The sequence below is a fragment of the Thalia democratica genome, chromosome 3 (assembly GCF_965202585.1).
Source record: "Thalia democratica chromosome 3, ktThaDemo2.hap1.1, whole genome shotgun sequence".
Lineage (NCBI taxonomy): Eukaryota > Metazoa > Chordata > Thaliacea > Salpida > Salpidae > Thalia > Thalia democratica.
Genome location: NC_139167.1, coordinates 4,236,758 through 4,254,920, shown reverse-complemented (window position 1 = coordinate 4,254,920; position 18,163 = coordinate 4,236,758). Strand labels below are relative to the sequence as shown.

The 18,163-nt window shown below is 23.6% G+C and overlaps 1 protein-coding gene across 1 annotated transcript in view; it reads left to right on the top strand.

Moving 5' to 3' along the window:
• Window positions 1-17,606, top strand: part of LOC145831661 (uncharacterized) — a 36,390-nt gene extending 18,784 nt beyond the window's left edge. Inside the window, exons 5-8 of the mRNA XM_082938973.1 lie at window positions 1,603-2,251; window positions 11,182-11,699; window positions 16,988-17,172; window positions 17,497-17,606. Of these exons, the coding sequence (XP_082795099.1) occupies window positions 1,603-2,251; window positions 11,182-11,699; window positions 16,988-17,172; window positions 17,497-17,606 (1,462 nt within the window). The remainder of the gene's footprint in view (window positions 1-1,602; window positions 2,252-11,181; window positions 11,700-16,987; window positions 17,173-17,496) is intronic.
• Window positions 17,607-18,163: the final 557 nt, after the last annotated feature.

Sequence of the window (18,163 nt, the reverse complement as noted above, 5' to 3'; positions counted from 1 at the left end):
TTTTTGTGTTTTTTTCAAATTAGATATTTTCTTACCAAAATGCATTAATAGTTTCATTGTTTGATATTAAGTATTATACAGCTGTTTGTTTGCCAATGTTGACTGTTTTAGGTGAACAACCTAGTTTGATTTTGTTGAAATAAAACTTAATGGAATATGTTTGTAAATTTAGTATAACAATCTGATTTAACCACTAAATAGACTATTAAATTGGTTTAAAATTGCTTACGTATTAAAACAGTAGAAACAATAGACACCTATCATAAATACAAAAAAAAACATCATTAAAATAAAAAAAATACTCTTTTGAACAACACATTAAAGAAAAAAACAAAAATAAATAATATTACACCTTACATCTAGTAACGCTAAAAAGTGATAAAACGTTAGATGATTAAAAATTCTTGTATTACTAATCTACACTTATTTCATATTTTCTCTGCGGGTAGCTAAAATACGCGAACTCAAATACAAGAATAACATTTCTACTCTTAATTAAAATTCAAACTCTTTACAGTAACACATCGTTAGAATATTGTATTTACAACATTTAGTGTACGCAAAAAAATATTTTGTTTTAAAACTGTTAATTTTTACAATTAGTTGTTTTATTTTTGATAGATGTTTTTGAAAATAATAGTCATATACGTCTTATTCCAAATTTTTTCAAACAATTTCTGGTTGATATTAGATACATTTCTGTTCAAACTATGAAAAAGTTAAAACATTTGTAGTAATTCTCTTATTTAGGTTGCACTTTTTATCATCAACTTTAGTCACAACTACCTTAATACCATTTCAATGTTAAGACTATGTAGAGTTGTTTAAATCCTTTTATATTTAACTTGCTAAAAATAAAAACTTATTATACTTCGTTTTATTTTATTTGACTGTCTTAAGTATTTAAATTTAAAATACTTAAATAATTTTACTATTACTAAAAATAAATCATAAACTTTTATAAGCTTGTATAGACTAAACAAATTAACTTTACCCTTAATTAAATCTTGTAATTTGGTTTAAGTTTAGATATTTTGCTTCTAAAGTTAAATATGTGAACTAATCATTGACTAATAAAAGAAAATACAAATAATAAAAACTAAAAAAATACTATTAAACTTTAATTCCTGTAATCTTCTTAAATCTAACCAATATTTTTAAACATTGTTAAAAAAAATGCATAAATTTGTTTGATTAAAAGCATATATTATGTGTATACTTTTTTATGATTTTAAACGGATTAAAAACATATTTATCAATATTACTTATATTTTCTAAATAGTTTTTAAATCTATAAAAAACAAAAGCATAACGTATTTAATTAGTAAATAAAAAAAAAAAGAGAACTTTTACAACTAGTTATACCTAAAGTTTAAATAAATTCTTTCATAAAAGAAATTTATAAAAAAATGACTATAAAAATTGTTTAAAATGAAGATTTTATTCAATAGTAAGAACAGTATGTTGGATAAACTACCTTTTTAATACTTGATAAGAAGCTAAAAAGGTTATTGTAAACTTATTTGAAATAAATAATAATAAAAAATATATTATAAATGTGTTGCACATAATGTTTGTTTTTACAGTTTTTAATTTATAAAGGATGAATATTGATCAAACAATCTCATTTAAATTAAAGGATGGAAAACAGTATATTTGTGAAAATTGTGGAAAAATGTTTAAATATAAGTCTGCATTAGTTACTCACAATAGAGTTCATTCAGGTGAAAAACCGTTTAGATGTGATGTTTGTGACAAGAGTTTTGCACAAAAGGGTAGTTTAAATAGACATCAACTTACTCATTCTGGACTAAAGATCTATCAATGTGATGTTTGTAAAAGATGTTTTTCACGAAGATATAATTTAAAACAACATGCAATAGTTCACACTGATTATAAACCATTTAAATGTGAACTTTGTGATAAATGCTTTACTCTAAAACATAATTTGAAAACACACATGTTGATACATAGTGGTAGGAAAAACTTTCAGTGTAATGTTTGTCAGAAGAAATTTGCTCAAAAAGCTTATCTAAAATCTCATATGTTGACTCACACTAAAGAAAAGCCCCATGAATGTGATATTTGCAAGAAGAAGTTTTCACAGAAATCAAGTTTAAACACTCACAATAGAATTCATACTGGAGATAGACCATTTGGATGTGATGTTTGTGGTAGAAGATTCACCTTTAAATCATGTCTAGAAACTCACATTAGAATTCATACTGGAGATAGACCATTTGGATGTGATGTTTGTGGAAGATGATTTACAACAAGTTCAAATAGGAACAAACAATTGTGTATTCATCAAATTTAAAACTAATATATGGAATAGGATTTATAACTCTTTAATTTAAAGATTTGTCAAGTAAATGACTAAATGGTTTGCTTTATATTTTGTTTTGTTTTTCTTTGAAAAAGGTTAAGTTATTTCTCAAATGTTTATAAATTGTTGTCATGTCATTAAAAAATTTATAATATAATAAAAAATAAAAAATGATTACTTGAATTTTTTATAAACGAAGTGAACAAAATACCACGATTAGACTTACTGTATTATTTTCATCGAAAGAAACTGTTTATTTTTCATTTTGAATCGTTTAACAACAAATACTTGCCGATTAAAACTTGGAAAAATAATTTAGAAAATCTTTATTTCTAAAATATATTATTTTCTATTAATATGTCTAGAAATATCTTCTGTCGTAAAACTAATTATTTTCCAGTATCGTTTAAAAAGTCGTAGAATAATTCTATAGAATAAACAAACTGTTTAAATTCTCTCTAAGTAGGATTTAAATTTGTTTTTTAGAACTCGTTTAGAAATACTATTATTATTTTCATATAACATGTTTATAAAACTCGTTTAACAAAACAGGTGATCACATGTTCCATAAGACTAAGCTGTAAAAATAAACTTTATGGTATGTTATTAAGGAAGTATTTTCTAAAATACGTTCCTAAAAGCCAACAGTTGTTAAAAAAAAGAAAAATAACTTGAGCTTCAAAATGCAATTTGCTATTAAGATTGGTCCGTCTTAAGTTAAAGTTCCTATTGAGTATATACTTTGATGATGCATTTAAAGGGAGTATTCAAGACGGAGATTACATTATGAACAAAACTATTTATTCAGTTTTAGATTGCTTTCAAATATTTTGCCTGCCGGGTAACTTCGCACTTTTTAACTAATCTTGTTTTTAACATTTTTGTCCATAAAGCTAAAAGGTTACTTAACAAAGTTATATAGTTAGTTTGAGTGTTAAAGTTTAATTTCTATTTTTTAATTATATAACTAGATCAATAAATTTTTATTTTATATACCTACTTTAATAATTCTGATTGAAAAATAATTCGTTTGATAGAACACTGTATTTTGTTAAGATTAAGATTTGATAAAATTTTTAAGATTTTGATTTTGCAAATATCTAATTTTTTTTAAGTAACTTAAAAAGACCTTTTATTGAACTACTACTCAGTTTAAATTTGACAAAGTAGAGAAATTTATAACTTTTTTCTTTTATCACTAAAGAATTAAAAATAAAAACAAAATTAAATAACAGTTTTTATCATTTATAAGAGTTTCATTTAATAAGTGCTTATTACATGATTTCAATTAAACTATAAATACTAAGAGTTGAGAACTTATAATAATGAATAATAAACAAAGATGAGCTTGTAATAAGATTTTTACACTTAATATATTGGTACTACTCATTATAGTTAAATCCTAACTTATTTATTTACTATTTTGTTATTAATAGTATAAATACAAGATTATACTTTAGACTAGTTTATATAAATCAATAAGTTTAGAGATTGTATCTATTATAAATAACCACAAGTCACTATTATAACAAGGCTATTTCAAAATATAAATTACTTTTATAACTAACTTAGAACAAATAAAACTTAATAATAAACAAAAAACTATAAAACACACAGTTCTTAAATTAAATCTAATAATAATTGTAAGCAATATCTCAACACAAGCTCTCCACAAATATTAATTGCAAATATAACACAGTTTATTATTTAATGATATGCTTAAATGCACAAATCAATATACGACTATAGATATTCGAAATTCAAATGAATCAACAAGTAAAATACAGTAGTATCATTACGAGCTAACATTTAAATAAAAAGCTCAGAGATAATTTAAAAAAAGTTAAAACATTGAAAGAACTAGAATTTTAGGTAGCAGAAAATTTGAATTTAAAAAATTGTAATAAAGATACTTAACTACTTTATTATTTTAACTAATGTCGACGTACATTAGTCTATTACCCCGATCCTCGATTTTTCGGGTGATTTTTTTCAGCATGTGGAACTGCATAAAAAACTACAGCCGCGTTTTAAATTAAAGTTAAACTAACCCTAAACAAATTGTTTGAGACCTTTAAGATGTTTGTTAAAATTATTCTACAAATAACAACCGTCACGGAGCCATAACAGTGTAACAAATATTTCAATCAAAAATTTAGTTAAACAACTCACATGTTGTAAAATTTTCAGTGTGGGTCTTTAAAGTTTTCTCAAAACTTGTATGCTAACTCACACTAAAGTAAAGTCCCATTAACGTGATATTTGCAAGAAGAAGTATTAAATTGTTACATAAGAATTTATACTGGGGATACACCATTTGGATGTGATTTTTGTGGATGAAGGTTTACAAATAGTTCAAATAAAATTAAACAAATTAAATGTAAGACTTCTAACTTACTTCGTAGTGCTATTAAACGAGTAAAGACTGCTTTTATAAATTGTATACTATGTTTAAGTTATTTTGATTTTTTTATACAATATCACTTTTATAAATAAAAAACTTAGCTGTTATAATTTTAAGTTCTATTGCTATAGATTATCCTTTTTAGGTATAATTAGACTACTAGTTTAATAAAATAATCTTTATAAATGTTATAAATTTTCTATTTGACACGCAACATTTGTATGTTCATGTATTTTTTATAAACAACAATTACTTTTTAAATTATAAAAACTTATCCTTTTTTAAATTATTAGAAGGATAAAGAAACCAAAAAAGATCACTGAAATACTGTATTATTAACTAAACTCACATGAAATATAACTTTTTAATTTCTAAAAATTTGAATTGTTGTTTTGTTTTTGTAAATGGTTTAATATTAACATCTAAACAGAAAAATGAAATTTTAAATTTACAAATTGCAGCTAACATTATAACTATCTCTCATTATAAAATAAAATACTACAAACTTTGAAAATATGCAATTTTGTTACTTTTAACTTATAGATTAGAAGTTTTTTATTATGCTATAAATTAAAGAACAAAACAAATTCTTCGTTGTTTATAAAATTTCGGTATGCAATTGCGTTTCATTCTGAAATCAACTGGGTTATGTTCTTGGTTATAGCTTTATAAATGTAAGACGGGCCTGGTAATTAACTGACAATAACGCTTTCCACAGTCCACAGCCCTAAATTAGTCCTTAAACTAATTTCGTTATTCCATCACATAATTTTGCAAAGTGTTTACTTAACTTATTCTATTGTTTAAACTGAAAAAGATTCATAGAAAAGAACGATGTAGTTTACAATGAGTAAATGTGAACAGAAAGTAACTATAAACTAATACATACTAATTATAAATACAACAATTTTATAATTAACAAATTTCCAAAAATAATTCGTTTTTAAATCATTTTAATTGCTTTAAAAATGTTGTTAAGTCATTTGAAACAAAAACTATTTAATTTATTTTAATCAGTTAACAAAATATGATATTATTAAAACATTTATAAAGTATGCTTTGAATTAAAAAAAGAAAAAAGAAAAAAATAAAGAAATATTAAGTAGCTGTGGTACTTCATAGACGCCCCGTAATTCACTCTTGCTGATTGTAATGACCTTGTGCCTTCCTTTTCGCTTCATCACCATCTCATTAGACAACACTTCTTTGATTCTCGAGCAGTTTTAATTCAATAAGAAAAATTAAACAAGAATTAAAAGTATGTTTCTTGAATTAAGTCAAGCACGAGTAGAAAAATATATAAGTTAATATCTATTAATTTGTTTACTATTAGTGAGCAACAACATTTTAAATTTGATCTTGGTTATTACTTAAATTATTTGTAAAATCTTTAAAATCTGGTATTCTTCTATAAAAATTTTTAATTTTTTTTTCAAAGTGGCCACTTAAAAAAATACTATACAAAATAATAAGTATATAAAAAACTTCTTACATACTGTTTGTCATCAGTTAACTTGACAAAACAAGGTAATTAAAACTTATTTCTGAAATATCTTTTGGTTGTTGAATTTAGTAAACTATTTAAAATATTTATATTACTATAAAAAATCTAAACAAAGTATTTTCGTGTTGGTGTTTTAAAACCATGCATACCAGATAAAACTGTAATAAACTTTTATTACCCTGGTAAGAAATGTTTTTTTTTTGTACTATAACAAAATAGCTGTTTACAAAAACAACATACAACAATGATTTTAAGCTGTTTAAAAAGTTATTATGAGTTGAAGTTGAAATTAAAACCATAACTGAATATAATATCACACTTAACTTAACATTTTTTAGACAATATTTTATACTAAACAACAATTAGCTTGATACACAACCAAAATTAAAGTTTGACAAAGGTAAAACACATTTATAAAATCTTACGACTCGATATTTTGGTCAAGTAGAAAATTGGTTATAAATTGGCTATAAATTTCTAACTAGCTGTCTGCTGTAATTATGTTTCAACAATCATTATCACTTGGTGGTCCTATATGCTCAGTTCGAATACTTAACCAACCACAGCTTAAAACAATATTTGTTTTTTTGCTTCTAACGGTGGTAAAGTTAACTTGAAAGTTACTTAGAATTTCACCATGGTCTATTTTATGACTAAGTCCCATACTAATTTCAAAAAACATTCTGATTATAAACAACCATCTTTATAAAATGTACGAAACTAAATCCAGGTTTTTTTTAACAATATGCTCTACACTACTTTTCAAAGGTTTTTGATTTTGTATGGCCACCTATAGAAGATTTTTCTTTCAATACGAATTGTAACTAAAATTCTATTTTTAATATTTGTTTTTATTTTTATGAACTTAGTGAATAAAGTTTGTTACTCTTGCGAAGTTTTACAAACAGTTTTTGTTATGCTAATTCATTCATCGTTTTCTAAAGCATTATGCCTCAAAAAAAAACAAAAAATACTTCTTGATTGTACTTTATAACTACTGAATAGTTGAAATAAAAAGTTTAATTTCTTTTTTAATAAACTTAAACCAACTTTTAAGCAAGTTGTGACTTTCAAAATTAGAACTATTTACATTACTGCCTAATTATAGTAACTATACAATATACTAGAATCTATTTTCAAATATTCTTACAATTAACATGTATGCTTTTAATTAAACTACATGACTTTTAATTAAACTTTAGACTTTGCTTTCAAATAACTTATACGAACTTTTCCAGGAGTAACTTTGATATGATGATTGCTGTTTTTTGACATTAAAATTTTTTAAGAGTTTTTATCAATTGTATGTTAAATATGTATAGAATTGCATTAAATTTTTAACTACACATTAATCTATTATATTTAAAGGTTTCCTAAAACAAGTAAGCACTTGATTTTGGTTTGCAAAATAGTTTGTTTAATTCAGGGCTAAAATAATGAACGCACACAATTTTAGAAATAAATATGCATTTTTGATTTAATAAAATTAAAAAAAGATCATAGTCCTCTTGGTTTGCACTTATTTGTAGAAAACACGGACTTAAAAACAAAGAATTATAAATATTATTTCTGAAGGTAAAATTGTTGTTTTTAAAAGTGATAGATGCTAGGAAACACTCTCCTTACTTAAAAGTCCTGTCTACACTTAATACAAATCTAAGATCTTTTAAATATGTGATCAGGTCAAGAAGTTGGTCTTCTGTAAAAATTACAAACGAAGACAAGTTATCATGTACTTTTTCAATCACTCGATCATTTAATTTTTTAATTGTTGTATAACCGTCTTATGACAGCTTTAAAATTTTGGAACAGGAAATCAATCAATTAATAGATTCCAGATGTTTGAACTTGAGCTTGGTCTTTATATATATATTGTGTGGGATTTTTTTTTCTGCAAAACTTTTAGTGACGTCAGTAACAGCTTCAAGCGTAAAAACAGTTTGTCGCGAAAAAGTATTTAGTTTGTTTTCGTGAAATTCAGATTTTGTTGTGCATTTGAACTTCATTTTAGAGCAAATTTGTAGAAATTATAGTAAAAAAACTACACTCTTTATTTAAGATATATAAATAAGAAGATAGTCATAACTTTTAGAGGAACTAAAATTTTTCAATAGTTAAAACTTTAGTTTGGAGTTTTTTGTGATTAAAAATCATTAATTATTTTAAAAACATTTTAAAATACATCATATAAAATACTCAAAAACAAAAAAGTGTATCGAGCCGTAGTCAAACCTTCGATTTAAGGATTTCAACTATCAGCTACAGTCCACCACTCTACCAACTAAGCCCCCAAGGCGCTTATGAAATGCTAATACGTTTATAAATTATTTCATGAAATCGTATGACATCATCATCACAAACGTGTTAATAATAATATGTTATTATTTTATAATTAATAACTTTTTTTTACTTTAGAAACAAGATTATTATTGTAGCTCTACATCATAGAATTTTTAGCTTAAGAAAACAATTTAACTTTAAAATATAAGACTTTAAATAAAACATATTTTAACTTTAATAACAGTACTCAAGTAATTTAGAATATCTTTTATATTAAATGGTTTTACTTTTCTTAATAAACTTTTTAACTAATTTTTATTTAAATTTTTATTATTATTTAAATGTCATTACACTAATTTAAATTACACTACAGTCCACTACTCTACCAACTGAGCCCCAAAGACGCTTACGAAATGCTAGTAGTTACGTCTATAAATTGTTTAATGAAATCATATGACATCATCATCACAAACGTGTTAGTGTTAATATGTTATCATTTTATGATTAATAACTTTTTGTTTATTTTAGAAACAATATTATTATTGTAGCTCTACATCATAGAATTTGTAACTTGAGAAAACAATTTAACTTTTGAATAAAAGACTTCAAATAAAAAATATTTAAACTTTAAAAACAGTACTCAAGTAACTTAAAAATTTTTTTATATTAAATAGTTTTTATTTTCTTAATCAACTTTTTCACTTAAATTTATTTTAATTATAATTATTATTTAAATGACAATTTAAAAACATTTTGATTCAACAAAAAGCTAAGATTTTTTTTAGTTACGTAATAACGATTAAGGTATGAAATATGTCATAACATATTTTTAAAAAACTGTTATACTTAAAACTTAAACATCAAAATAATAATAAAAGGGTTACGTTTTTAAAAAGTTAGTCATTATATAAATAAATTTTTAAAGTTTCTTTAAATTTTAAGAACAATAAAAGTATTTAGCTAATTAAAGTTCAAATAAAAAGTAAAATTTCTCGCATTTAATATTAGTAAAGTTTTTTATTAAGTAGATTTTCTCGACTGTATCCACTAACAACTTTTAATTGTATAAAACATTTAAAATAGTTTCATTAAAAAATAGTAGTCATTCTTATTGTGGAAAAGTATCTTACCACAACGGTTACAAATATAATCTTATTTAATGCTGATAATCTATTTAATCGTTGTTGTGAATATAGTTTTTAAAACAAAAAAATGTTTTAACAAAAATAAAAACAACGTCAACATGATAAAATAAAAAAATATAAAGTAAATTTAGTCAACTAAATTATTCTTATTGATAAGAATTAGGCTAGTAGGTTTTAAAGTGTATTGAAATAATACGAATTGTTTTAAACACAATAACCTAACTTTTAAATTATTTTAAACTTTCTACTAATTTGATCTTAACGTCTTGTGTTTTTAAATAAATTGTTTTTTATGAGAAAATTAAAATACATAATTTAATAAATTATAAATTTTATTATCAATTTGCTTATAATTTCAACTCCTTAACTATCAGTAATAACAAAACTTATTAACTTTACTATCTACATTAAGTGACTTTTTTTGTATAAGAATTATAAATTAAATAGAACACTTTTACAATTCTTTGCTTTTAAAATAGAGAATTACAAGTATTACTTTTGCATTTTATAAAGTATTTCCTGCTATATACTTAACTTTGATGCTAAAATTATATCTCAATGTAACAGTTATGTACAATTGTTTTAATTGAATTATTTTTATTTATGATTTTTTTTGTGAATGATGTAATTTATACTATTTAAGAAAAACGAAACCTGTATATTTAATAAAGTTTAAAATATGCTCTGAATATTTAGTTTTATCAGTTTGTTTCATAATTAAGGGACTTTTGAAAAGTTAAATTATTTTGTAACATCCTAATTATGGAAAAAAAAAATTTCAAGTTTTATTAAAATTATATCAAAAATTTATGTTTTTAAAGAAAAATAATATATTAATGTGAATAAATTTTCTTTTAATAATGCATTTTATATTGTATTTAGCTATAAACGTTTACATACATTTGATTTTTAAGTTTTATATCGAATATAAAACTGTTTGCTAACAATTGTTATACATCATAAAAGAAAAACATCATTAACTTGATTGACCTAATCTTGTGTAAGAGAGAAATTTTTTTTTCAAAAACTGTGAAAGTTTCGTTGTGTTAAATTTACAACGTAGTATAACTTATAAAACATTTAAACAATTACTTATACAATTTTATATTTAAGGAAAGTTTTCAGATATTTATAATAAAAATTATTATGTATATTATTTATTATATGTTTTGATTTAAAAAAACGAGAAAAAGAAATCTAAACTTAAAGATGAAAAATAAGTAATTAAATCTTGTAAAATTTTACTACAATTTATTGTTTAATATTTATTTTATAACAATATAAATAATAAATTCAGTTGAAAATCTTCTGATTTTAGTTTCCTTTTTATAAATAATAAATTAATGTATTATCTAAATGCTTTTTTATACTAAAATAATCTCTACTTTTATTTTACTGATAAAATAACATTTTTATAAGTCTAGTTTTTAAAAGTATGAATACAGCTCAAACTAACTTGAAGTATTTTAATGAAATAAAGCAGCATATTTGTGAAACTTGTACAAAACATTTTATGTCCAAGTCTCATCTGATTCAACACAAAAGAATTCATTTAGGAGAGAAACCGTACAAAAGTGATGTTTGTGAAAAAAGTTTTGCACAGAAAAGTAATTTAACAAAATGTCAACTTACTAACTCAGGTTTGAAGATTTACCAATGTGATGTTTGCAAAAGATGTTTTGCTAGAAGAAGTCATTTAAAGCAACATGCAATAGTTCACACTGATGATAAGCCATTTAAATGTGAACAGTCTGACAAATGTTTTAGCCAGAAAAGCAGTTTGACAAGACACAAGTTGATACATAATGGTAAGAAAGATTTTCAGTGTGATATTTGTCAGAAGAAGTTTGCTAGAAGATTTGAAATGAATCGTCACATGTTGGTTCACACAAACGAAAAACCTTATGAATGTGAAGTTTGCAAAAAGAAGTTTTTACTGAAATCAAGTTTAAACGCACACATTAGAATTCACACTGGAGATAGACCGTTTAGATGTGATATTTGTGGAAGAAGATTTACGCAAAGTTCAAGTAGAGATAGGCATTTGCTTACTCATCAGAAATAGTTTGAGTTTAGCTATCTACTTCATGTAATTTAAAATACTTTATAAATTATTTTAAAGAAATCTATCCTATTAGTTTTTATTTTAAAACATGTAACTGTGAAATTAGTTCTTAAATACTCTTACACACTTAAAAAATTGTAGTTAAGGTCTCGTTAGGTATTGTTATATGTTACTTTATAAATAGATTTTTTGAATGTGTACAAACAAAAATCGTAGTATAACAAAATCTGTAGTATGATTTATACTTTACAGTTTTACAGATTTATGAAATAAATTATAATTATCTTACTAAAAAACTAAAACAATTTTCGATAAATATTTAGGAATTTTTAAAGCTAACAATTTCATTCCTGACTTCTTCATAAACTTATTTAATAGTATACCAAATAATTTTACTAATAATATAACTTTAAATATACTTTTATAACTAGTATAACATAATAAAAATCATAAATAAACAGTTTTGTTATTTTTCTGTTTACAGTAATACATTGCGTATTTTGAGTGCTCGTTACTTAAACTTTATAAAGTAAAATGTTTCCAATAGTTATAAAAATAAAACAAACTAAATTGTTTTATTATTTGCAACAATTTTTTTTGTTTAAATATTATCTAAATTTTAAAAGAAATATTATCAGATTATTATTTTAATGTTAAATGCTGACTACTAAGTATTGTTTCAAATAATGCGATAAACTATCAACACTTAAGTACTTAAAAACAAAAATTATCTGCTTTTTAAATGTCAATAATTCGCCATTAAAACTATTTTATTAAATCTAGGAAACTAAGACTTTAGCTTTCAAAATAAATGCATGTTTACGGAAAATAGTTTATAATCACATAGCACTGTCCTTAATCAAATCTTGTAATATATGAAATTTATTTTGCAAAAAAATGTAAATATTTAATGAAATCTATTTTTATTCGGAGTAAAAGTCTGTTATTTATTTTCACAAAATCAAAATAACATGTTTCTATTTAAATTGGTATATATATCCTTAATTACAAAATAACTATTACATTTTTTTTAATTTTTTATGCATATGTACAAGTAAATGTATTTCGCCGATAAACATTAGAAACAATGTATTCATATAATTTTATTTCATTTATAGCTTCAAATTCGAAAAAAAGCACTTGAATAATAATTAAGCATGTATCTTATAAAAAACTATATAGTTCTGTTAGCTATAAGTAAAATTTGATAAAAATCTGTATTAAGTAAAATTTATAATTAAATTTGTTTTGATCTAAACTTTTTTGTAGAGGTAACTTCCTGCGTCATTGGCGACAAAAAGTACTTTTTAATTTTTATTTAACCTTTGATACTTTAGATTTAAAGAGAACCGGTTTAAAATAATTTTTCAATAAGTATAGTTTTCATTGTTTTGTAAGCATTATCTGCTTGTTCTCCAAGAGACTATATTAAAAGAAGAGAGATTACAGCAGAGAAGTAATATATTACACCGATCACTGCTTTAAAAAGGCAGTTTTTGAACGTTCTTGCGAAGAATGTTAAAGAACATTCGACTTAAGACGCGTCAAGCGTCGCAGTTTTCAGTTAAAACCAAATTCATTTGCAAGTTTATTTATTTTTTGTTAGGGCTGACTATTATTGTTAGCGAGAACAGCTACAATAAGCTGCAGCTAAAATAAACGCTCTTTTGTATTAACAAACGATTTTTGATTTTTTGTGAACAAGTTTCGCTCTTTTTAGACGTATTTTTTGACGTAGTAATAAACGACACCTAGAAAAACGTTTACCAGAACGTGTTTTGGTATAGCTGCAAACGTCACCTACATTGTGTTTTAGATTTTATACGCTATTAGCTTTATTGTTTTTGGCTACTGTTTCCAAAGCGTTGCCCTTATATCGTACTTAACTGACTTCAGTAAACCCAGCTGAGAAACAAAAGCAAGTATACTTCTATACTTTTTTCGGCTTTTGTTGGTCGCTTACAGCCATTTTTTGTGAGTATCACTTAGAACCAGGGACGTTGCGCGGGGAGGAACTCTGACGCATGCGTGCCTCCTGAAAAAAAACTCTAACCTTTAATCGTTTAATTTCCCTACTTAATTTTTATTTTTTCAGTTATGTTTATCTAGTACTCGAAAAGTAAAACGAATTTTTAATTAAAGATCCAGTGCGTAAATATCATTGTGCACCGGCGTTGATGCTATATATCACATTAAATTAAATTTCAAATTTATAAACTTCATAAGAATTAAGACTCAAAACGTGCACAAATTTGGTAGTGCACCATTATAATATAACAATTGTTATTGAATTTTTTTACAAGGAAGAAAGCTTACATTTTGTCAATAAACTTATTAAGCTAAATGTATCTTATGATGATAATAATTTTGTAATACACAACTTCTCTTTAATAAATAATAATAAGTAACTATCAATTAAATAAAAGTAAACTAATACTTAAAATATAATGTACTATGGTAAAAATATCGTAAAATTTTAAAATAATATAGAAGTTTAATGAGACAAATAGTAAAAAATTAGAAAAACTTTATATTTAACTTTAGTAAACTTAATACTTTAAAAGTAATTAATAAATACATAGTAAGTACTATGTTAAATTAACTATACAAAAAGACTAAGTTTTTTAAAGAAACTCAAAATTTTAAGTAAAAGTAGTTCCTTGTTCCTTAAAAAGTGAACAAATCAAAAAGTTTAATTTTATCAACCAGTTTAGTTGACAAGTTCATCAATTTTTTTATCAAATTAGTTTACTAGTTTTTTTAGAAAAATTTCTTAAGGCTCTTACTTTCTGTCAGTTAGTTTATTTTTATTTTATGTATTAATATATTAAAAAAGCTAAAGGTTAAACACTTTATTGGTTTTTAAAAGAGCACAATTTTAGTAAGTTTGAGTTAAATTAAAAAACAGTTCGATTATAATCAGATAGGTTATTAAATTTCACTTTTACAAAAGAAAAATCTATAAACTTTGTTTAGTAAATAATTATTCAAATTACGGATAGTTAAAGTTGAGTAATACTTAAATTTAAGCAACTTGTAGGAAACAGACTTTGAGTCATGTAATTTATATCTAAAAACATTGCTTTATTTTAATTAAGGTCATGAACTTTTAAAATGTTATATATTAAAGTTTTGCTTCTAAAGACTGTTTATGATATTAGAAAAAAAGTTGTCTTAAAATTTTATATATATATATTATAAAATATATAAAAAAAAGATTTATACGTATTCTTTAAAAAATTCTGAAAAACCTGACGTTTAAAAATTTGTTTTTTATACACTTATTTAGTATTAGAAACCTTTAAAAAACTGGTAATCGCCACACACTCCATATTCTCAGGACACTCAGAATATATTGAAGTTTTAGAAAATGTCAGTATGACTCTGTACAGCTCAGGATTTTTTTTATTCAGGCTGACTCAGGATAGTTTTTTTTTATATAAAAAACTCAATTTTTAGAAATTCTACGACAGTTTTTATTATAGATTTTAAATGAGGTTTAGTTAATTCAGTTGAAATTTTTGTTATTTTGACTAAAAGACATAATTGAAATATTTTAAGTTAAGACTGACGAGCTCATTGAGCAAAATCTAATTGAAAAATAGAAATTATATTTGTTCATCTTTAACAATTCAGAGACCACTAATTGATTTTTAACGATAGAACTATAGTATGAAACTTCTATGTCATTTATTTTCACTTTGAAAAATTGTATAGAGAAATATTTTTTAATTTTGCATCATACTCTAGGTCAAGGATCGAAAACTATATCTGATAAACCTAGCAGAAAGTTGAAGCCCACAATATGTCTTTAGCTTCAAAAAATTTTCAAGATTAGTTAGATTTATAGTTTTCTTCATTTAACAATTACAAATGTTCTCTTAAATTGACTTTCAGTAGCTTATAATAGTTCTGACTAGAGGGTTATTAAATTACTGGTTCTATTTCATAACGTTTATACAACTTTTGGGTTTATCTTTTTTAACTTATGTCGGTCTGCTATTTTGTTATTGGTTTTTTTTATATCTATTCCTTAAAAAACTACCGACTCATCATTAAAAATAGAACTTTTTAGTAAAGAATATACTGTGTTGTAGAGATCTTTTTGTAGAGAACTTTTATTAAAGCATCATGAAAATTTAATTATCGCTCAAACTCTTTTATCCCGATACTTTTAAACAAAACTTCACAATAGCCACTTTACAAAGGTTTGATATGGGTTCGATTGTAAAGTTACGGTGTTCCCCTAATATTTGCTGAGTTAGCAAAACATTAAAAGCTTTTTCAATTTTTCTTTTAGTATACACCCTTATTTCTTTCCCACTTTACACAACTATATTTGAAATATATCAAAATACAATTTTTGATAGTTTAAAATAATAAAAATATGAATTTAATTTCGTTTATTTGCTGACACAGCAAATATAAGGTGAAACATAGATACATTATAACAAGACTCGTTTAAGATAACTGGCTTAAAGTTTCAATTATAATATAACTGTAAGTTTGTTTTAAATCTTAGCTTGTAAGTAAATAGCAAATAAAACACAAAAAAAAACGATCATAAAACATTTTTTTATAAGAATTTAGCATAATTAAGGTATAACTAGATTGTTACAAACTGTAACTTGATTAGTAAAAGTATAGATTTAGTTAAAATAATTTATTAAACTGATTGTATTATAGTTTACAATGTTATGACCAAATAAATTTTCAATTGGTAAAATTAAACAAATGGTTATGTAACTTTTTAAGCCATTTAAACAACTTAATTTTAAAAAACTAAACTTTTAAGAAAAATTAATATTTTTTATTTAAATGATAGACAAAATAAAAAAAATATAGTTTCAAGAGTAATTATCTCTTTTTATGCATTTTATAAACATAACATTGTTTAATACATGTTTGAAATAATTAGGGATGAATTAAACTTTTTTATAGTAAAATCTTAAAGTCACTTGTTTATTTCTGCTTAAAAAGTCTTAATTTAATATTAAATGTGTTTAAGTATTATATGGTAAATATCAACAAATTTTGTAGGAACATAGCAACGTTTTAATGGGAGCTACAGATTTGACCTTTGTTAAATTATGTCTAAAAATTACAATTTATTTTTTTCAATAAAACTGTTTTAAAGTTAGTTTGTAATTACTTAGTTAGTCAATATGTTAAATAAAGAACACAACTGTTTATTTTTAATGTAGTAAATGTTGTTTTCTTTTGTGATTTTACAGTTATACAGTATGAATATTGCACAAACTAGGTTGCAGTGTTTTGATGATACAAAACAGTATGTTTGTGATACTTGTGGGAAGATTTTTAAGTCGAAATATTACCTTTCTATTCACAGAAGAATCCATTCAGGAGAAAAACCTTTCAACTGTGATGTTTGTGACAAAAGTTTTGCTTGGAAAAGTAATTTAACACAACATCAACTTATTCATTCTGGTTTGAAAATTTATTAATGTGATGTTTGTAAAAGATGTTTTGCACGAAGAGGTAATTTGAAACAGCATACAATAGTTCATACTGAAGAAAAACCATTTATATGAAAATTGTGTGATAAATGTTTTACTCAAAATTATAGCTTGAATCGTCATATGTTAGTACATAACGGTAGGAAGAATTTTCAGTGTGATGTTATCAGAAGAAGTTTTCCTTTAAATATGTATTGAAACGTCACATGTTGACTCACACTAAAGAAAAACGTCATAAATGTGAAGTTTGTAATAAGACGTTTTCACTAAAATCTCATCTAAACGATCACACAAGAATTTATACTGGAGATAGACCATTTAGTTGTGATGTTTGTGGAAGGAGATTTACTCAGACTTCAAATCGGAACAGACATTTGCAAACTCACCAACTGTCTAACTGACTAGTATACGTATGTGTGATTTTTATTTTGAAAATCTTTGACATACCAAGTTTATAGTACTGAATAAGTTAGTCTCAGTAATGTTGTTCGAAAACTTCTTCATTTACTAAAAAAAAAATCTGAAGTTTTTATTTAAATGTTTGAATTTCGATTACAACTTTGTATATTAGCAGTGTTTGTTATGGTACTTATATAAACTTTTAGAAAATTATAATTTAGTTGCTTGTATAGTATACAATTTCATTTACATATATCTTTGCACACAATAAATTCTAGTAAGACAACGTTTAGCTATAATTGTTGATCCAGTAGCATTCGGTATTCTACTATATAACTTTTTTTTTTCTTAAAAATAAATTTAATGTAAAGAACTAAATTGTACACTATAAAAAAACTTATTTTTTTAATTTGTGTTATATTTAACAACCGTTGAAAAGTGCGTAGTAAAAGAAAAATTGGTTATACTTAAACAATTATTAAATAAATTAACAACTATTAATAAATATACTTTAGAGATTAATCTATTTACGAAAGATTTTAGATTTTTCTTAAGCACTGACG